A 23,902-nucleotide genomic window follows, 5' to 3' on the forward strand; every position below is an offset into this window, starting at 1 on the left:
TATACTTCAAGAAAGACTTAAAAGCCATGCCAATTAGGGAAGCAATAAAATAATTTGAACCCACAAGTAAAAAAGAATATAGGTAACTGTGAAGGGCTCTGATCAATGAGATTTACTATGCATGTGCTTGTGGAGGATCTGCAGTACCTGTAAATAATACCTTAACCACTATTTAAATAACACTGCTGGCCTATTTATAAGGCAACATATGGATAAGCAGGATCAAATCTAATTATTATATAAAACATGGCCATTTTAGTTTCTTCTCTATTGCTTTGAACAGACACTATGATCAAGGCAACTTACATTAGAGATTATCTCAAAGCTTAAAGTTTCAGAGAAATAGAGTCTATGGCTGTCATGGCAGGGAACATGGCAGCAAGTAGGCAGGCATAGCACTGAAGCAGTAGCCGAGAGCTTATATCTTGATATATGGGGTTGAAGCTGAATGAACTGAGTCTAGCATGGACTTTTGAAACCTCAAAGCCAACCCCCAATGAAGCAACTTCTCCAACAAAGCCATACTTCCCAATCCTTCCTTTAAATAGCTGGGGATGGAATATTCAAATACATGAGCCTAAAGGGTTCATTGTCGTTTAAATTACCACAATGGCTAACTGAGGTGAATATTATGTGTCAGGTCAATGCTTCCTTGGACAGGGCTGAGAGGTTTCTTTTTTTTTTTTCCCCGGTTCCAGGAAATTGACTTCTAGAGAGCTGATATCTGGCTCCAGATTTTCCCTTAGCTCATTATGTGGTCTTGAAGAACTCATTCAGGATTTTTGAAATGTAAGTCATAGAAAAGGGGTCAAATAATTTAGTCTTCAGAGCCCTGACAATTGCAGAGTGCTCCCAACCAAACATATACACTAGAATTCTATATAAAGTTGATGCTTTAATGGACAGTTGAAATCAGTGAGGTGGGTTTTGAGTAAAGAAACTGAGAAAGACAGAAAAAGAGCAGGGCCAGAAGGAGGTGCTGAAGAATACACAATGTAGGAGCAACAGGAGAAAACAATAGAAATTCAATTAGAAATGTTATCTATAAATTATCAAAAGCTGGGGCCATTTTCTGACACATCTCAGCTCAACACGAGATGCTGACAATATTGAGGACAGTTTTTCTCTTCACCTTTTAGTTGGGATGTTTCAGCAAACTCAGAATTATATTGATTCCATCATCTTCCCCACATGGTTTTGGGTCTCCTAGCTACATGGTTCTATGTTTCATTAGAGATAGACAGTTTTGCAAGACTCTTTGCATCGTAGGTTGTTCTGTTTGGAGTAGTCCCTAAAGACACTGTAATTTTTACTTTTTGAGTCTATGTAAAAATAAGTCTAGGTTGGACATTTATCTTTTTAAAGGGGTATTTGAGTTTATATGAGTTATTAGACAAGACCTAATATAAAAAGGAAAAATATAGAGACAGAAATATGTACACAGGGAAATGCCATCTTGCCATGACATCAGATCAGTATGACATTTCCATAAAAGAGACTAAAACAAAGATTTTTGGCAGCTCCTTCAGCAAAGGAAATGGGAGAGACCTAATCATGTTTTTCACAGGAACCCAACCCTATCCATACTATCACTTGAGACATCTTACCTATAGAAGAGTAAACAAATTTATTTCTGCTGTTTAAGCTATGAAATTTAGAATACTTTGTTGAAGAAGCTCTAGCAAGCTGGCAAGGCACACTGTCTAAATTCAATCACTTTACAATAAAGAAAAGAAAATCATAGAGAATTACCAAATGTGATTACTAATCTTTGTGGTCAACATAATTGGATTGAGAAGTGCCTAAATATACCATTGGGAGAATATGTGTGTATATATACATTTATATATTATATACATATATATGTGTGTATATTTATATTTATATTTATATTCCTATCTGAAGTTTGACGATAGCATTAAGTAGGGAAAGAAGGCCATCTCTGAGTGTAGGAAGTGCCAGCCTATGGTGTAGTAGGTAGAATAAAAGAGGTAAAAGGAGAAATCAAGAGAATTCAAACATTCTTTCTTTCTCTGATTCCTGCTCACTGTGATATGAACTGATTTGCTCTTGTATACCTTCCTGCCTGGACAGAATGCAATTGTGAGCCAAATTAAGTGTGTTCTCCCTTAAGTAGCTATCACACCAAGAAATATTGTACAGCAATTACTTTAAAAATGATTAAACATGATGAGTCAAGAGCAGAAGATTTGAACCTCTACTTAGTGCTTCTCCTCCTTTCCTTTCTCCTTCTGACTTTCCTCATAATTATCATCACTGACATCTGATGAGTGCCTGCTAAGGTTTAGAGAGGTTTCCCAGTGCTTGTTTGCTTAATCAGCTCAACACTCACAGCTTAAAAATCCCTACTCGTAACAAAACAAAATAAAAAGTTAGAGACAGAAAACTAAAATTTTCACATAGTCAAGTCATTATTCTGCTTCCAGGTTGTAGATTGTTTTCTTTATGCAGGTGAGGGCTGACACAAGATAAGGCAAGGCTTGTGATTGGACAATGAAAAAGTAAGGCGGGGACAGAGATTTGGTAAGGTGGGAGAGAAAAAAACGGAGAAGAACCAACATGGAGGCAAAGAAGGATGACCCAGAAACACATGGCCTTAAATGGCCTCAGGTAGTTATGAATATTTCATAAGAGATGGATTTTTATAGGGCAATTTGTCTTATCTAGGTGGGCAGTTTATATCGTTATCAATTGGTTGTGAGTTTATTGTGTAGACATTTTGTGGATTGAGTATTTAAGATATAAATCTGATTGCTAAATTACAAGCTTATTGAGTTTTGATTTTAATGGGTTACTGTGAGTTGAGACTATAACCACAGGGGGTAGATGCTGGGAATGTAAACAGAGTCAACAGTAAGAGAGCCACTAGATAGGTGGTCTCTGAATGAAACTGGTGTGGCAATGACCTACCTTGGGAAATAAATGGATGGAGAAATTGCTGCCTGGCTCAGTAGCCAGCGGTAGTGTGGGATAAAGAATGGGAGCTTAGTGGATAAGACGCGTTGCTGACTGAGATGAAAATACCCTGCAGATGTCCTGTGGCTCACTGGTGCCGGCAATAGCATGGGATGGTACAATTTTTTTATTAATATTTACCTCCAGGCTACTAAAATGCATGTTAGATGTTTTCTGGATAAGCTCAGATTTTTGCTAGATATTTTCTATGGTTAGAAGGACTTTCTCAACGTACAAAATAAAGTCGCATTCAGAATGACACTTATAATGCTCAACTGTCTATTTTGGTGAACCAATTACATTATAGGCCTGTTGATATATTGAACAATATCACTGCCAATCTGAGATGCCTGACATCACACTATATGTAGCTCTTATTTTTTTTAAGTTTGAAATTAACAAAATGCGAGGCTACATATTTTGACATTAGCAGTGTCACTTTAAATTTTGTCCCAAGACATTAATAGAGACCATGCTTAATTCATCATTGTTCTTAAGATGACAATGCTTCTAATTGTAGAATTTTCTTATAAAACATTTTTTGTGTATGTGTGTAGATGTGTTTTTGTGAATTTATATGACTACATGTATTCAGGATTCTATAAAGGCCAGACATGAACACAGATCTTCCGGAACTAGAGTTATGGAAAAGCCACCATTCTGGGAACTTGATGGATTTTTTTCTTTGATGAGTATGAAGTGTCCTTCCCTATCTCTTTTGATAACTTTTAGTTGAAAGTCTATTTTATTGGACATTAGAATGGCTACTCCAGCTTGCTTCTTAAGACCATTTGCTTGGAAAATTTTTCCATCCTTTTAGTCTGAGCTAGTGTCTGTGTTTGTCATGGGGGTTGTGTTCCCTGTATGCTGCAAAATGTTGGGTCCTGTTTATGTATCCAATCTGTCTTTTTATTGGGAAATTGAATACACTGATGTTAAGAGGTACTAAGACAGATGATTGTTGGTTCCTTTATTTTTGTTGTTAGAGGTGATATTATGTTTGTGTGGTTCTCTTCTTTGGCATCTGTTGTGAGATGATTAATTTCTTGGTTTTCCTTGGTTGCAGTTTCCCTCCTTGTTTAGGAGTTTTCCTTCTATTATCCTATGTAGAGCTGGATTAGTGGAAAGATAGTGTTTAAAATTTGGTTTTCTAATGGGATATCTTGGTTTCTCCATCTATGGTGACTGAGAGTTTTGCTTGGTATAGTAGCCTAGGCTGGCATTTGTGTTCTCTTAGGGCATGCATGACACCTGTCTAAGATCTCCTGGCTTTTAGAGTCTCTGGTAAAATCTGGTATAATTCTGATAGATCTGCCTTTATCGGTTACTTGGTCTTTTCTCCTTACCACATTTAATATTCTTTCTTTTTGCTGTGTACTTAGTGTTTTGATTATTATGTGATGGGAGAAATTTCTTTTCTGGTCCACTCTATTTGGTGTTCTGACTGCTTCTTGTACATTTATGGGCATCTCTCTCTCTCTCTTTAGGTTTTCTTCTCTGATTTTGTTAAAGATGTTTTCAGGCCTTTTGAATTAGGAATCTTCATGTTTGGTCTTTTCACTGTGTCCTGGATTTCCTGGATGTTTTGGTTTAGGAACTTTTTGCACTTTGCATTTTCAATATTTTCTATGGTATCTTTTATGCCTGAGATTCTCTCTTCTATCTCTTGTACTATTTTGGTGATGCATGCATTGTAACTCCAGATCTCTTTCCTGGAAACTGAACTCCCCAGGACTTCTGCAAAAGTAATAAATACTTGTAATAGATGAACTGTCACTGTGACATGTAATTGTAGAATTTTTAAATGATCCTTTTGTAGTGAAAAATTGAATTTTACTTTGTATATAATCTACTTATCTTATTGCTGAAGGGAAGACCAATTTCATTGGTTCCTGAAATTGCAGTGGGAAGATGCTTTCAAATAGAAACACTACACAAAACCTTTACATTCTTCCTCTACCTAGCCTGGGCCCACCTTTCATATGATAATGACCCCTGGTAAACATTTTTCCAATAGCAATGCAAAGAGATGCCTTGCTTAATTCATATTCCTTTACATATCTTAAATATGTATTAGAATCAAAATTCACTTACAAATGTTAAACCAGTGCCTATAGTTTAAAGTCATTAGTAATTTCTTTGAATGTGTTTCAGGTCTTCAGTATCTTGGTCCTACTACGGGAGAGGAAATGAAGGAGGAGTTTTGTAGAGGAACTTTAATCCAGCATCATGACTGCTCTGACTAGGGTCCATATCCAAAGACCTTCTAGGTATCCTTGTTAGTATCCCTCTGGCTGAAATACAGACAGGTCCTTAATAAACACCAATTCCAAACAAAGAAGATAAAGTTAGTTTGTAGACTGATGAAGCCGTATTTGAACATGGCATCTAAATAAGGAACAGTGACAATTCAGAGAAAGATTTGACAAATGAATCAGAGATGAGATTGGCCCAACTCTCAAGAGAATAAATAGGAAAGAGAGGCAACAAGAGAGTCTAGAGTGAGTCAAGAGAAGAAAGCAGTTCAGTTGAGTTCAGGCAATGCAGTGGAGTTCAGATGAGTTCAGTGCAGTGGAGTTCATCTTGGTGCAGTTCAGTTGAATGCAGTTGAGTTCAGTTGAGTTTGTGCAATTCTGATCAGTTCTGTTCAGTTCATATAGTCAGTGAAGACAGTGCAGTTCAGTTCTTGGAATTCAGAGGCAGTTTTCTCAAGCAGAGAAATTCTGTCAGAAGCTAAAAGAAGCCAATCAACTTGGAGAGGAGTTTGAGCCAAAATTGCTGAGTTGAACTCAGCCAGAGAGCTCAGAAAGAGGTAGAAAGAATGAGTTCATTCAGCAGTAAGCCTTGAGATGAAGATTATGTCTGGCAAATAAAAGGAACTTCTACGGAGGTTTCTGATTTCTGTGACCTCTAGACAACCGGCAGCATGCAGCACAACCAAAATCATTCTGTTTGCATGTGTCCCCCACCATTAAAAGCTCTTTTCTGCCACCCTGCACTTCATCCTCCTGGCTCTTAGGGAAAGGTCTTGCCTCTGTATTTCTTCTGGAGAGTTAATAAAGGGAATGATAGCCACTCTTAAATTTCATCTCCCTAGAAAGTAAATGTACAAATATATAATAAAATTTCCCACATATTTAGCCCTCACAATTGTATTTTGGGAATAGTTCTTTTGGATTCTTGTTCAAAAATGTTTTTTCATAGACACTTTAATTTCCCACTGTAATTCTCTTTCAAACTCATTAGGCTACTTTAAATGGAGACGGGTTTAACATTGATGGCACAAATTTGAATTCAGTCTCAAACACCTCTGCACCACCATAATATGTGTTGTTTTTAAAGAACAGCCAGAATCATTGTTCAATAATATAAGATAAATTCAAGTATTTTAACCACGTAGTTTACTACTATGAGTAGTGTTTAAGGTAACCAAATACAGTGTTAGGAATTATTGCACTGGCAAACCTCTGGAACTATTCAAATTGTGTTAGCACTATTTGGAAAACTCACACCACATGTAAATATTATCTTTATATGATATTATAAAACATATGTTCACATACTCGTGCCTCAAAGTAAATGCCGGTGAAATTTTAATCATTGCAATTTTCCCCAAATTTCTTTAAGGTGCTACTGGAATATAATAGAAGGAAAGAAAGAACACTATTCATCTTCACTACACTAGTGTCTCTTCACTAAGGTCTCTGTATGGGGAAAAAGGCTTCAGTGAAGGAAAGCATGGCAACAGGCAGGATGCTCATCAGTCTAACTGTACACTTCTGAGAGTTTGAACAGTTCTCATGGATGCAAGAAATATTGCAATGTTTGCTGACCTAATGAAATTCATTGTTACCATCCTGCCAGAAGATAGTTAGTGTCTAAATATTATACAAAACATAATGAGTGTTTCATCTTTTTTCTAAACAACCAAATATTGCCATCAGGTTGTAAAAAAACATTCAAAATTCTCAGGGTCAATCAAAAGTCCCAATGAATTGACTCAATGCTAGTAGACTGCCAGCTTTTTTAATTACTTTAAAAAATTAAATTAGTATACTTTCTAATAATTTCTTATTTTAATTGTAAGATAGTAACAGAAAAGTTAAAGGTATTAATGAGGCATTATATAGTGTTTTCACACATGAGTTCTATTCATGTTTCAATAGCCTTAAATGTATCTGCCTCCTCAAACACTAATTTATTTTAGGAACAAATATTCAAAATAATTCTAATTCTATTTAAAGTATATAGCACATTATCAGAACCTGTGTCCATCTTACTGTCCAAAGTATGTTAGAAATTCTGCTTTATGCAACTGGGACATACCCATTGATCAACCTTTACTATCTTTACCCTGCCTTTGCCACTTTGGTAACCACTATTCTATTCCCAGCTTTTATGAAGTCACCTGTTATGAGAATCCATATATGAGTGAAATTATATTTCTTTCTCTTTTCATACATGTGTGTGTGAGAGAGAGATAGAGACAAAGAGAGAAAATGAGTTAGAGAGAATATGTGTGTTTATGTATATCATGTTGTGTATGTAGAAATTGGCAGACAACCTCAGGTATATGTCTTATACCTTATTTGAGACAGAATTTCTTGCTGTTTGCTGCTCAGACACCAGACTAAGTGGCCCAGGGGCTTCTGGAAATTACTTTCTTTATCTCCTAGCTCATCATAGGGTATTGGATTCTTATGTATAGTACTGCTTCTGTCTTTTTGTGAATTCTGAGGATTGAGCTTGGGTTGTCAAACTATGCAACAAGCATTTTACCCACTAAGCCACTTCCTACTTTGGAATTTTAATGCCTGGCTTATTTTATTGAGTATAATAATATTTAATAACATTCATGTTGTCTCAAATGAAAGGATTTAATTCTTTATAATGGGTGAATAATTATCTACTGTATACCTGCACTGAATTTGTCTCTAGGGATTCATTTCAGTTGTTTGTATTTCTTGGCTATTTTGAACAGTGTTGCAGCAAGTATAAAAATACAGACTATTCCATTCACTCTGAAAATATGTAGTGAAATTGTTAGATCATACTATTGCAATGTTTTTTAATTTTTGAGGTAACTCTATATTGTTTTCCATAATTACTATACTATTTACATTCTTTCTAAAAGTACACATGAATTCTCCTCTACTGTATCTTCATTGATACTTGTCATCTTTTGTTGTTGTTGCTGTTGTTGTTGTTGTTGCTGCTGTTTTCATGTTAGGATCTCACTATTTAGCTCTGGCTGTCCTGGAACTCACTATTTGACCTTGAACTCATAAAGATCTGCCTGCCTCTGCCCACTGGGTGATACAATTAAAGGTATGTGCCACTAAGCCTAGTTACTGTAGTTTTTATCTTTGGTCTTTATAATAATAACAATTTTTAGGCTGGGGGTGGTGGTGCATGCCTCTGATTACAGCACTTGGGAGGCAGAGGCAGGCAGAACTGAGTTCCAGGCTGTCCTGGTCTACAGATAAGGTTCCAGGACAGCCAGGGCTTCACAGAGAAACCCTACCTTGTAAACCAAATAAGATTAGATAGATAGATAGATAGATAGATAGATAGATAGATAGATAGATAGATAGATAGATAGATAGATATTCTGGCTAGAATGATCTGATATCTTATTATGGGTTTAATTTTCATTACCTAGCTAATTTTTGCTGATAACCTTCATGTGACTATTAGGCATAATCTTTTCTGAAAAATGTCTATTGTTCATTTTTATTTCATTAATTTACTTTTAATACTGGTGTGTGTGTACACGTGTGTGTGTGTGTGTGTGAGTGTGTGTGTGTGTGTGTGCACGCGCACATGTGTGTACACACTAAGGCAAGAAGAAAACTTGGTGGTGTCTGTCTTCCCTTTTATGCATGTTTCAGAGAATCAAACTCAGGTCACCAGGTTTGCAATGTAAGTTTGTTTACCTGCTGAGCCTGTTCCTCATACTTAGATAGTTGTTTGGGTTTCTACTATTGAATTTTCTGAGTCCTTTATATACTATGAATATTAACCCCTTTGTTTGTATTTTCTATATTCTTTTAGTTGTCACTTTTCTGTGTTGATAGCTTTGTTGTGAAGCTTTTTAAAATAACACAATCTCATTTCCCTATTTTTCCTGATACTGTGCCCAAATAACTTTGTCCATCCCACCCAATGCTGTTAGCAAGATAAGTAAAAATATTTTGGATAGCTTCAAAATCATTTTGTATGACTTGAAATAATACAATGCTTACAAGATCGGAACCAGCCATGAGGCAGTTCCTGAGCCAAGCCTCAGGTAGGTTTTGATGGGCTAGTGAACCAATCACAATGTGGCTTTGATATTTTAGTGAACCAGTTAGTTCTAAACTATGAACCCCGATAGCACTAAATTACTGTACACTGGACAATTTAAAATACTGGATATGGAGGTGACCGTAAAGTAGAGCATCTTAAGTCTGTGCTGGTCCCCACTGGTAACACGACTTGGAGACTGGCCTCTACGTGACTCTGGCTTTGGAGACCAGTAGTTGCCTGCATCTTTGTTGAGTTCACATACGTCCTGTTAGGATTGGTGGGTTGGTGGGGACTATCAGGATTCTTAGCTGCAAAAGAAACAACCTCTGTAGGATTGAACACTAACAGCTTCCTAGAAGCTCTTTTTGTTGTTACATGAAAGGCAACTTTAGCAAGACAATTTCTGCATACCAAAACTTATCTGACATAGGGGCTATCTTGAAACACCCATCACCTAAGTAATTTTCAGCAAAGGGAGGCTTTCTAGTGTGTGTGCCAAGCCTGTCTCTGGACCAAGATAATCAAAGGTTCTGAGAAACCTTCAAAAGAATAACCCTGTAAAATATCAGATAACAATCACTTAAAAAGGACTACTTCAAAGTTTAGGTGCCATCACTGCAGATTCCTGCCGGATACAACAGCTCTGCTAAAATTCTGTAACAGTCAACACTAACTGACTTTGACAGATATTCTCATGGACCTTTTGGAACTTCCAGAACAACAGTACCACCCTCCCAGCCTTCCACAGCTGAAGGTCCTAACAGAAGACAAGGATAGTGGATTGAGCTTGCTCCAATAGTGTTCTCACCAGAGTGGATTCCCCAACGGAAACCTGAAGCATTTTCTGCCTGGTGGAGCATTCCTGCCAGGTGAGATGTCCATTTACATGAGATTACCATAATCTTTATTAATAGCTTGATCCTGTAAGGAATGTTTGTGTGAATGAACCAAGAATATTTGAATTGTTTATATCCTAATTGCTGAGCACCTTACAGTCCATCAGTCATGTACTCTTAAATGTCTTAAAATTTCTTCACTGTATTTTTTTTTCTTTCTTGAAGTTTCATAGCTTCCAGTTTTCCATTTGAGACTTTAATACATTCTGAGTAGATTTTTGTAAGTGGTGAGAAACAAGTCTATCTCCTTCTGTATGTGAATATCCCTTCCTGCATCAGTAACACCTTTACCGAAAGGAACTTGGCAGTGGATGTGTGGGGTTACTTTGGGGATCTCTATAATGTTCCTTCAGTTTCTATCTATCTAATGTCAGTTTATGCTGTTTGCATGGTTACAACTTTGCAGTATGTGTTGAAGTTAAGTAGGGTAATGCCTCCTGCTCTGTTCCCCTCCCCCAAGATTGCTTTGGCTATTAAATATTTTTCTGATTCCATATACATGTTAAGATTTTGTTTTATACTATATATATATATATATATATATATATATATATATATATATATATATACACTGTGATGCACTAAACTAGTATGTAGATCACTTTGGGCAGAAGAAGCCTTTTAACAATACCAAGTTTTCTGATCCATGAAGATACAAAGTCTTTCTGGCTTGGTCATCTTTAATTTCTTCTATCAATATTTTATAGTTTTCGGTGGAGAAACCCTTTGCCTCTTTAGTTAAATTTATTGTTAGCCATCTTATTTTTTTTCTCTAGCCAATGTCAAGGTAATTTATTTTCTTGGTGTTCGATTCATATAATTTATTGTAGACATATAATAATAATACCAATTTTAACATGTGGATGCTCAGAAACTTTGTTAAGTTTCTTTATTAATTCTAACACAGTTTTGGATAACTTTGGGGGCTTAACCATTTGTTTGTCTATTTAGTTATTTGTTTACTTATTTTGAGACAGAGTCTTATATATCCAGACTGGTCTCCAACTTTCTATATGGCCAAGAATCGCCTTGACCTTCTGTTATTTTTGCCTTTATTTCTCAAGTGCAGGAACTTCAGGTGAGCACAATTACACAAACTCAGAGCCTCACATGAATATCAAGTAATCATTCTAACAGTGCTCTATGTTTCTGATGCCCTTTGAGGAAACTTTAGGCATTATGTAGAATTAAGTGATGGATGTGAGCATTCTTGCCTTTAATTATTTATTTTTATTTATTTATTTATTTATTTATTTATCTTGTGAGCAAATTTGAGCTTCTCCTCTGTTATATAATGTCAGCTGTTGGATTATTATATGTGTTTCCTATTATGGTTGACACGCACCCCTTCCACACTTAATTTGTGTAGCATTTTCATCACAAATGGGCTGAGTTCTATCAAATGTCTCTGCAGCTCTTGCAAAAATCTTAGGTTCTTGTTCTTCACCTTGCTCATACAATACATCATACTTACTACTCATTCATTTGAACTGAGCCTTCTCTATATTATGCTTCTCCCCCTACCATTCCACTATGCAACAGAAATTAATTCCCCATCCTTTGCCTTTGAGAGACTACAAATGGCATGACCTGTGAGGTACAGGTATTACTCCATATTACTGAAAGAGGATTTTATTTCCATAACACTTCATATGGGGAAGAAAAAATATACCTACATATATCTGTGAGAAATTATTGCTTAGTGTGTTATTTCCATTCTAAAGAAAAGATGCACTTACTAGCTTGTGATTATAAAACTGCTACATACAAGCCTATACATAATATGTAATTAAGTGATTGTATGTTTCTCTCTTTAAGTTATAAAATTATGGTTAACAAGCTCACTTGGGAGGATAATTAGCTAGAATAATCCAACAATACATTAAAAACAACTTGGAGGCTTTAGGTATGTGCATCGGTCAAACTCAGGCATATTTTATTCGTTTATGTTGCTATTTTTACCATCACTTCCTCAAATGTAAAGCCACTGCAAGTGGTCAATATCAATTTATCACTTTTAACAAATTCATAAATTACTTTAAAGCACCAGAGGTTCAGGTGAAGTGTAATACCAATAAAAATTATAAAAGAATAGTGAACATATGCTTATCATAACAATGACTATGGAATCTAGATACCCAGTGTTTCAATAATCTCACAGGCATATAACTTGTAATGCAAAATATTGGAATGTCTTGTCAATAAAATTAAGTGTAATATTGTATTCCATATTACATAGTATTTTCTCTAACTCCTATTAGGAACATATTGTCAAATGAAATTTATACTCCTAAATAATTACAGAACTGGATTTTGTGACCCAGAAAACCAAAGTGTGTTGGTACATCCTATGCACTAACCACTGTGACCCATTAATAACTTTTACTTATTAAACTTTTTCTGATCACTATTTTTGATAAATTATGCATAAAATTAATATGAATTTTGTATTCATCCAAAACACCACATTGTATTTGAGTTTTTGATGTAAGTTCTTGTGTACACAAGAACTTTTGTTCAATGCAATTCTTCTGTCTGTCCATTTCAATGTTCAAAGCTTTATTGTGCACTGTAATTTTAAATTAAATAAAGGGTTTACTTCTATATTGCCTAGGTAGGCAATTGGTTCTGCTAACTCAATAAAACTATTTTTCAAATGGCTCAAATTGCATTATAAAGATAGTTAAATCATTTATGGCACCTTGAAATTATTTCTTAATAGTTTCCTCTTTCAGTTTAATGATATTTTATACTAACATTATTTCTCCACCGATATTTTTTTAAACACCTCTTTCTTATTCCCCAGCTAAACTTAAGACTTTTAGGCTATTTAAAAGTCTATTTTTCTACTATTCTTGCTGTGAAAAATACAGATAGATAGATAGATAGATAGATAGATAGATAGATAGATAGATAGATAGATAGATTTAAAACTGAAAGAAAAAACATACAAAAATATTTATTCATACCCACAGTCTTATCTAATTTGTGGCATATCTATTTGTTTCCATACACTGAAACAAACACTTTCTAGTAATCGTAGGTGATAAATCTTAACCTCAAAATTTCTAGGCAAGCATCTTATAATCTGAGCATGTAGGATGTGTAAACAAGAATAAGAGGAGCTCAATCTATTTCTGCCACATTGTAAATTCTCTACCATCCTGGGCTACATGAGGAGCTATTTTCTAAAATATTAAAACTAAAAGAATTTTCATATTTATACAGTTAACTACAGTCTTAAAATAGGAAATATTAAATATCAATATTTAAATGATAATATCTTAGTAGATGTGAGAATACCTTATACAGTTACATATTTCAGCTATCATTTATAATTTAGCATAACTATATAGTTAATATAAATCATAATATTTATTAATATTAAACATAATATAAATCTTAATTACATATAAATATTTGCAAAGTAATTTGAGCATTTGGAATATGAACACTTCATGTGACTTCTAATAAAATATACTGTTTTCAGGCCATAATAATATGCATTTCTCAAGGGACATATCAATGTATGTCTAATTTATTCTTCATTATCTCTTAGCAAAGAATATATTGGTTTGCTCAGATTAATTAAGTAAATTCCAACCCAGGAAGCCAATACCCTTAACTGTAAGAAACAGAAACTCTTGCCAGAGAAAATTTGGTGTGCCAGGGACTGAGATTAAGGTAGAAGTTGAAACAATATTACAATAGTCCACAGGTAAAAGATGAGTTAATAGTAGATCTTTATATTAGTGGAAGAGTTATCAGTTTTTAAATGTGTGCTCTTATACCTTCATTGAGGGAATGTGGAGTTGATTTATTATGCAATGTCAATAAATGCTTCTCTCAGTATGTACACCAAAATCCATTCTTTGTTAGTTTGGTGCCATTAGGGAATAGATGTATTGACTTAAAAGTAAAGTTAAATAATATTTTTCCCTTTTTCCCACAGGGCAATTTCTACTAAGTAATGTAATGACCAGAACCATGGTAAATCATCAAATAAAATGCTTCCATCTTGTTGGAAGACAAAAACACAGTGATCCAAAGCTATAAGAGACTATCTTATTCCCATCTGGTCTCTAGTGTTATTGAAACAACAAATAGCTACCAACTAAGAGGCCTTCACATATATTGAGGAACGCTTAATAACTGTGATTCATCTCTCTTTGTCTAATACAAAGATTGGATCTTAAAGCCAGTGTCCAACCTCAGATAATACTCTTATAGGCTCTAATATGGCTTGCTCAGAAGCACATTGTGTTCCACCCAAAGAAATTGCATTCCTTATTGAGTGAATTATTTTAGGACAAACTGTCACTATTTAGTGAAACACTAACCATCTTATAGCACTTTTGCAACATAGGTAAATAATTCTGCTAAATCATAACCATCCATAGGGTTCATATCTATAGAAACTGTAAGTTTTATGGAGCCACATTTTTTTTTTATCATTTCTTCTTATCCACCTGTGTGCTGGGTCCATGCTAGTTAACAGGCAATGTTCTACTAAAATAAATAGTTACTCTTTCAAGAGAAGTATAGTTAAAAAAAAGTGTAAAAAGATAGAAGAACAAACAGAAGATGGATCACTTAAAAATTGTTTTGTGGGTATTCGTGTTTAACTTTATCAAGTGGATATTTTGGCTTGAGTTACTAGTATGAAATTTATAAAGATGCAATGTATGTAAGTTAATATTTTGTTGCTGTAGTTAAATAACATGGAAAAGGCAAGTTATGGAAGAAAGAGCTAATTTGGACTTATAGTTCCAGAGAGATGAATCCATCAGGGAAGGGAAGAACAGAATGAGATACTGGGGATGGCAACTGGAGCAGGATGCTGATAGAGTATATCCTCAATTAAAGCAGGAACACAGAGCAAGTGAATTGTAAAGGAAACAGGGCTATAAGCTGCCGAAACACACCTCAGTAATAAACTTCACTTTTTCCAGCAAGAATGTACGACTCACCACCTCCCTAAACATTGTGACCAAGTGAAGACTGAGTATGTAAGTACCTGAGTGTGTTAAAATACATTTCTCACTCAAACCACTACAGGTGGGCCCACACAGAATGAAATCATGTGTATACAGTCCATGGGATGTACTTTAGAGTATAGTCCGTCCCTTCTCATACACAAGAAACATAGTGATCCAACAGGAAAGAAAAAGAAAGTCTTTCCTCTAACTCCAGGAATGAGATGTGGGTGGAGCTGCCATTCTTTTTTTTTAAATTTTTTTATTATATATTTTTTTACTTATATTTCAGAGGTTATTCCCCTTCCCGGTTTTCTGTCCATAAGCCCCCATTCCTTTCCCTCCCCCTCCCCCTCCCCCATACGGGTATTCCCCCTATACATCCCCCTGATTGCCCTCCCCCATATTCCCCTGCACTGGGGGTCCAACCTTGGCAAGACCAAGGGCTTTCCCTTCCACTGGTGCCCCAACAAGGCTATTCTCTGCTAAAGATGCAGTTGGAGCCCTAGGTCAGTCTATGTATAGTCTCGGTAGTGGTTTAGTCCCTGGAAGCTCTGGTTGGTTGGCATTGTTGTTCTTATGGGGTTGCAAGCTCCTTCAGCTCTTTCAATCCTTCCTATAATTCCCCCTAAGGGGATCCTATTCTTAGTTCAGTGACTTGCCACTAGCATTGACCTCTGTATTGGACGTGCTCTGGATGTGTCTCTCAAGAGAGATCTATATCCACTCCCTTTCCGCATTCATTTTTAGATTCCTCAATCTTATCTAGTTTTGGTGGCTGTATATATGTGGGCCACATGTGTGTCAGGCTCTGAATGGCCATTCCTAGAGTCACTACTCTAAACTTTGCTTCCATATCCCCTCCTATGAATATTTTTCCCCTTTTAAGAAGGAGTGGGAGCATCTGCATTTTGGTCATCCTTCTTCTTGAGCTTCCTGTGGTCTGTAGATTGCATCTTGGGTAATTTGAGCTTTTTGGCTAATATCCACTTATGCATGAATGCATACCAAGTGTGTTTTTCTGTGACTGAGTAACCTCACTCAGGATGATATTTTCTAGTTTATTCCATTTGCCTATGAATTTCATGAAGTCATTGTTTTTGATAGATGAGTAGTACTCCATTGTGTAGATTGTGTACCACATTTTTTGAATCCATTCTTCTGTTGAAGGGCATCTAGGTTTTTTCCAGCTTCTGGCTATTATAAATAAGGCTGCTTTGAACATAGTGGATCATGTGTCTTTGAGGTATGTTGGAACATCTTTTGGGTATATGCCAAAGAGAAGTGTATGGAGCTGTCATTCTTAGCTACAAGTAAAATTCAACCTCATAGAAAATAAAGGGCTATACAAATAAATTTATAAAATATAGTTATATAAACTTTCATTTTCATTTGCATAAATCTCAAAAACATTAACTTCAAAAGCAACTCAGGTTTATTGATGTTGACAGCATTCTGCCCAGTATCACCAGCAGGTGCCAGGAAGCTGAAAAATACTCTTGATTTCTTAGACTGAGTTTCTTCTTGGGCTTTGCATGTTGTAGACTTCACAGTATTTGCAGAATTACATACCAGCTATTACTGGTTTGAACTCTCCCTCTCATTTTATTTTTTCTAGCCTAAGTCCTTGTCTTTCTTCTTGTTATCTTAGATCTTAGGGACACATTCCTTTTTAGCTTATTTGCTCAGATTGAGTGTAATGATCACAACTACCTTTGTGGCCTTTCTCAAGGGCCAACCTAATTTGGTTAAAGAAAACATTTAGCACTACCTATGAACACTCCATCTTCTTCACTCCACTGGACTTTAAACCAAGGCATACATCTATAGTCCATAGTCATTTATCAATTTCATCACCATCAATACCAAAACCAAAGTATGAAATATTAGAGTCATAGTAGGCTAGGTGTGATGAAGACTTTGCTTTTCAAACTGTTGTTCAGGCACTAGCTCTAGAGAGGATTATGCTATACAGTCAGACTTGTGATTCTTAAAACATGAGAACTTACTGAACTGGAGTCTAGGAAACTTCTGGGCTAATATTCTGAGGTCTGAATATATATAAAACATTCTACACAAGCCATATGCAAGTCTTCAAACCCTGTGTCAATACCTGGGATTTTCTTTCTCATATATTAGAATTATTTTATGAAAGCACAGGTTATGAATTTAAATCAGCTAGCTCTCTGCTTTCTTATCTGTAATGGATTCTGTGAATTAAGAAAAATATGTTGGGAAGACTTTTTAATAAGTAAGATGATTTACTAAGCTTCTTTCTACTTTCTTCCTTTACCATTATAAGGTTATCAATTTCATTTTTAAATCTTTGCCACAAGGCATGAGTAGAAGTAAAAGAAAACACCTTCCATCTGAGAAGAGTTCTATCTTTGCATGCTCCTCTTTTGAAATTTGTTCTTTAACAATTTCATAAACGATTATAATATATTATGATTATATTCACCCACATTGCCAACTTTTACATCCAAGCCCTCGACTCTGGATGACTTCTTCCCATGTTCTTCCTAGTATTTTCATATTTTTTATGCAAAAATCCGCTGATTTTCTTTAGGGTTGCCTGTTGAGGCTTTTTTAAAGAGAGGATATGCTACCAAATATTCCAACAGCCACTAACAACAACAGCTCCACATTAGGGATGGGGCCTCATGAGCCCCTGCACCATCCATAATGGAATGTTGATGGCCTCTTGATCTATTGGTCTTCTGCAGGTAAATACAACTTCTATGTGTCCGTGACTGTAATGACCAAGATGTATCTGGTGTTTCACAGCACTTCTCCCATTCTTTTTACTTCTACAACATCCCTTGAGCCTTGGATAGAGAACTTAGTTAGAATGATACAGATGACCCATTTAAGAACATGCATACAGTGCCCACAGAGTCTAGAAAAGGGAAACCTAAAACTGGAGTTACAGATACTTGTGAGATTCCATGAGGGTCCTACAAAAAAATGAAGATCTTCAAAACCAGTAAGTGCTTTTTAACTGCTAAGTCATCTTTCCAACCCCACAGGGAATTTCTTAGTCTTTTCAAAGTTGGTTGTTTGGTAAAACAAAACAATACACCTGACGGTTACTTTTGGTACAATAGGTAGTTCTAGCAATCTTAAACATACTTTATTTTTCCTTAAGCAGTATTTTAATGCATTTAATTCTTTAAAAAGTTTTTATCAATTTTTTGTTCTCTGATCTGAGAGTTGGTAATATACCTCCAACAAAAATATGACATTAAATCTCTTCAGATACTTATCAAATAACATAGTATAATCATTAGGACCATAAAAACAGCTGTTGTCATGTGAAAGAAAAATTTCCACAGGTAACAAGTCCTTCCAAATCTGAAAATGTGGTTATTCACTGGGATCAGTCAAGACAACAATTTTTGTATTCACAAGATAGAACTGTTGTTATTAGACATATTAAATATCTTTATCTGGATAGGGAGGGATTTCAAGAATATCCCTGAAATAGCAAAGTGTATTCCTAGAGTCCAATGTTCTTGTGAGGCCATGGAACACAATTCATTTGGAATGGCCTATTTAATTAACTACTTCCCCCTTAAAACATATTATTCATAAAATACATATACTGAAAAGGCATTGTGTTAAATTTCTATTTTAAAATATTTATTTGTGTATGTGTGTGTGTGTGTATGTGTGTGTGTGTGTGTGTGTATTTGTGTATCATCATATGTATATGGTGCCCTCAGAGGCCAGAAGACAAGGTCAGAGCTCCTGGAACTGGAGGTACTAGTGGTCTTCTATTACAGCAGTAAGTGCTCTTATTAACTGAGCAAACATGCAGGCCTGTCAAATTGTAGTTTTTCATTGACTATCCTGAAGTCAAGTTTATTCCCCCAAATATTCTATGCATTTCAGTGTTTGTTATAACATATACCAGGCTATATAATGAAAAAGAAAAAGCTCAAGTGGAGACAGAAGAGTTAAGCGTTAATAGCAGTGAATCAGACTATGCACTGATTCCATTGCTTCTCTCTACCACAGGAAGTTAAGACAAACTTTTATGCAATCTGTATATCAATCAGTGTCTTCATTTTATTCATATTAAATTATAATTTATTAATTAGATTATTATGTTAAAGATTTCTAAGAGGATCAAGTAAATTAGTACATAACTGGAATGCTGCACAATGAACAAACACTATTGCTATTATAATTTAATTATTATTACAAAGTAAAATAATTTGCACATCATGTTCTATGTTATTATCTTAGTAGGTGCTCGGTGACTTATATAATTAGTAATTATGGAAAAACATTTTCTCCACCAAAATATTTGAACTTCAAACTGAATTTAATTGAGATCAATGGACTACTTTAACTATAGAGTATGAGAAAAGACTTGAAATTCCTTCAGGTTTTTCTTGCAGTCTCTTTCCCAGATGATAAGAAAGATGACAGGCTTCTCCCCACCAATTTGGGCTAGGGAGACAGCTTAGGCTAGGAAACAGTCTGAGTTCACAGTACAGAAAGATGGGAAGAAGCAAAACCAAAATCTGTAAGTCAGACACTCAAGCCATCACATCAGATGTCAGAAGTTCATCCATCCAAAAAGACAGAAGAAGATAATGAATCAAGATCCTTCAATACTTACAGGTACAAACACTGTTTCCCACAGCAACTTGATGAGTTCTGAATCCTGAACAAGGAAGCCATGTTTATGGTGCTTAAAGTTAACCTGGGGGTAACTGCCTTGGTTCCATTTTTACTATACTGGTAGATTGCTCTAAACATGCTAGAATTTGGTATAGGCCAAGACACATATGCAAAAGTTCATAATCTGATCCAAAATATACAATAATTAAAAGCACCTCCAATTGTAGCCAAAAAGATAAAACAAACAGAAATGCTCTGATAATAGTACATGCACCAGAAAACAACCAAGTGGGAAAATTATTAATCAGTGAAATATAGATTATTCAAACACATTTCTTGGGGAAAGATAAACAAAATTAACAAAACAAATGTTAAATCAATAACATTGAGTAGTATCTGAAATGAGTCATCTCTAGAAATGAAATTTTATATATGTTTTCCTAGACAAGCTGTAAAAGGTTCTATCTTGATCTTGCTCACAGCATGCTGCATATTCATCTCCTGCAGCAGCACACAGTTTGCATAATATAAGACCCAGTTCTGTGCTTTAGAATACCCTTGGGTGAGCTTAGATAAGAGGGACTCTGATGTTGCTTTGCATTTCCCTTTGAAAGGGTTTCCAGATTTCCTGAAAAAATAGATTACCTGTTGTGGAAGACTGAAGAGATTTTTATTATATGTGATATGTGCATGAAGTCATATAACTGAATATTATAGTTATTTGCTGATAATATTGAATAACAACAAACATTCCAAGAATATATATGAAAATGCAAAGCAAATACAGAAGAGAATGTATTTTAAGGCATTTACATTTTAATCTATTGATTTATGATCAAGGAATAGTGGAAGAAAGCATTTCTTACCGAATTGTTATTTTTTGTTTTGCAATGGAATGAGATTCTAACTATTCATGAGCACAGCCTACCTAATGTAAAATAAGTTAAAGAAGAAATCATCCAGTGGAAGCTATATAGCAGAGAAACTGGTCAGTTTCTAATAAATACCAGAAAAACACAGAAAATCGTGCTTAGATTTGTGTGAGATATATACTTAATTACTAGAAATATTGTCTACCAAAATATATTCAGTGTTGTGATTTCCATTAAGACAAACATAGCTGTCTGTTCTTCTATATCCTTTTGTTCACTATACATACATTCAAACTAGCCACTCAAAAGCATTATAAAAACTTGTGCCTGTGTTGAGACCTTCTTGATGTGATTATTCCCAAAATAATACATAAAACAACTGCCTCATTATTTACATCATAAAGAATCATCAATAAAGCAGATATGGTATACATTAGGAAATGTAGACAATACACAAATATTGTACCATTTCCTAAAGATGACTTTAACTTCCTCAGATTGTAGTATCCACAAAGAATCTGAAAAGCCCTGCCTGTAGAGACTGAGGGATGACTGTGCCCCTTTCTGTTTCAAAATTCATATTTTAGCCTTTTAAGAAATACAAGCGTTTGGATTCCAAGTGTAAGTGAGATCATAAGCTGCACTTAAAATTACCTCATGGAAACACAGACTATGCCACTGCTTTCTAATAGATTGATGGTTAAGGAGGAGGCACTGATCAAGGAGAAATAAATCCCAGTGATCAATACATGTAAGATGCGAGATAATATGTATATTTCAAAATTCAGAACACATTTAAAACATCTTTTCTATTAAAAATTATGCTGGTGAACAGGTGACCGACATATTAATAAACTTGACTAAATCTCCAGTTAGAAAAATAATATGCAGCATTTTGTGTATATGTACACATACCAAATAAATATTCAGTTACTAAGCTGAGTAAAATGAATTACTAAAAGAAAATGTGGACAAATAGTACTTCTTTTGAAAGTCTCCAAAACATCTATAAAGAGAAATGAAAGCATAATAACACCACATTTTTCAATTCTACTTTGAACTAGGTTGTGCTTCAAAATGTGGCAAAGACATTTCCAGATACAAGATTACTATTTTTCCAGATGTGCCCATCACCAAACACTGATGAATAATTAATAACAGCTTCTGCAGTAGTGAAATAAGGACCAAATCTTAGTCAACACGTCAGAATCCAGGCACACACATCATTAGCTTTTGTTGCTACGCTTGCTATTTTACTATTACTACAGTAAGGGCCAATATCATTAATGTGATACTTACTGATGGGTAGAGGTAACCTTCTCCATTCATTGCTATGTACAACCCTGTCTTCACTCCCTGGATGGCAACAACACGCAGTCCCACTGGGATGAGGTTGAACAGAGCTGTTGAAGATAAAGGTAATCTGTCACTAAGCGGTAAATGGAGCAATGCATTTCAATAATACTTCCCCCTTTACTTTCTGTTATTTAAAAAACACATAATAGGGGTTGGGGATTTAGCTCAGTGGTAGAGCGCTTGCCTAGGAAGCACAAGGGCCTGGGTTCGATCCCCAGCTCCAAAAATAAGAACCAAAAAAAAAATCCATAATATTTCTATTTTACAAGTTGACTAAAGAATTTTATGATGAAGAAGCTTCTGCTAAATGAAAAAAAAAAAAGAGCATCTCAGTTTCAGGTTTCCCACAGAAGGCTTGCTCACAACATTTTGAAGGGTTTGGGGGACAGAACAGAATCAAGCCTGGAATTTTGCTTCTATTATCCAAGTCTCTGACCCTACTATATTTCAGGAAAAAAATCATCTGTGGATATTCTCAAGGCACAGAATTTAAAACTCCAACTTTAAAGTTGACTATCATTTTCTACACAGTATAACTAGGTATTTCAGTGCAGCATAGACCAGAAGTCCAGGAGTAATTCTCAAACTAAATTACTTTGGCAGAAGCTACATGAGACGCCAGAAAATCCAAGAAAAGATGTATACCTGCCCATGGGATAAGCTTAAAAGGTGTCAAGAAGATGAAATAGCATGTTATTTTCAAGAAAGACTTTTATTTATTGGTATTGTATAAAGCTATAAATAAACATAAAAGTATAATATGCTGTTTTATATTTCTGATAATTTAAAAATCCAGCTATATTTTTATGTTTTCTTCCCTTCTAATAAAGTATTTAATGTACTTTTATGAAGTATATTCAACAATATCATTTTAGATATTGTCAACCATAATATGTCTAGCATGCTTATACTACTCAATGAGGCTTGCATTAGTATTCTTAGTGCAAGTGTTATTGACAAGAAAGCTATTAATTAACTGCTCTCATTTAACTCCTTAACTTGATTTTACTTCTGAGCAATGGGAATAGGCATTAGCTCTTAACACAAATGTATGAATAAAATGTCTTATCTTTAAGTCTTCAACTTTTTTACAGAAGACATGTCACTTGAAAATGATATACAGTTTGATTTTATTCTAAGGCTACTCAGTACATAATTAAAAAGTAATTTTGAAGGTTTTGTTCTGTTTTTCTTTTTCAAGATCATACTACGTATGATGGAGAAAGCTAGGTTCTCTTTTGCAATAATTACATATTTCTATTCTCCAGATCATACCATATCTGCACCTCAAAGGAAAACAGCAGGACATGGTCGTGATAATTACCCATAGATTAATTTGCGGTCCCACAGGTGGATAGTTGAGTGTTGCTTACAATATACAAAGTAACACTGAACTGTCTTCAACTGGATTCTAGAAGGTTATGACATATAGAAAAAAGTTTTAGACCTTTTTATTTGTTATTTGGTGTTGAATATAGTATGGTGCCATTGAGAACTAGGCTTTGTCCTGGAAATTCTGTTTCTGTTTTGCATGTGAAACTTATGTTTGTTTTTATCTTTATTATCTCCCTAAAATTTGAAAGGAGGGACACTGTAGGATAATTCCTAAGCTCCATGCAGAATTTTAAGAGAGAACATAATCTTGTATATGTTTACCTAACCTGATAATTTCCAACCTATTTACTTTAATCTCTGTATCTTGATTTAAAAAAATGTTGTAGCTTTTGAATATGTCATGTCAACTATATGGTATAATTCCCAAAGGCAAGAGTAATATGAATATAATATAGTATAAGAAGTAGAAAAGTTCTAAAATATAGCCTAAAATAACCTTAATAAAAATTACACTATCTTTCTTTCCTTGGGATTTTGTCAGGGAAAATGCCAGCAATTATCATTTACAAAT

At 34.9% G+C, this 23,902-nt stretch overlaps 1 protein-coding gene across 2 annotated transcripts in view; it reads right to left on the reverse strand.

Moving 5' to 3' along the window:
* Fgf14 (fibroblast growth factor 14) overlaps nt 1-23,902 on the reverse strand; it is a 630,557-nt gene that overhangs the window by 135,319 nt on the left and 471,336 nt on the right. For both annotated transcript variants that reach the window (NM_001411965.1, NM_022223.3), the window contains 1 exon segment: nt 21,940-22,043. In NM_001411965.1, the coding sequence (NP_001398894.1) occupies nt 21,940-22,043 (104 nt within the window).

Source organism: Rattus norvegicus, chromosome 15, assembly GCF_021556685.1.
Source record: "Rattus norvegicus strain SHRSP/BbbUtx chromosome 15, alternate assembly SHRSP_T2T, whole genome shotgun sequence".
NCBI classification, from domain to species: Eukaryota; Metazoa; Chordata; class Mammalia; order Rodentia; family Muridae; genus Rattus; species Rattus norvegicus.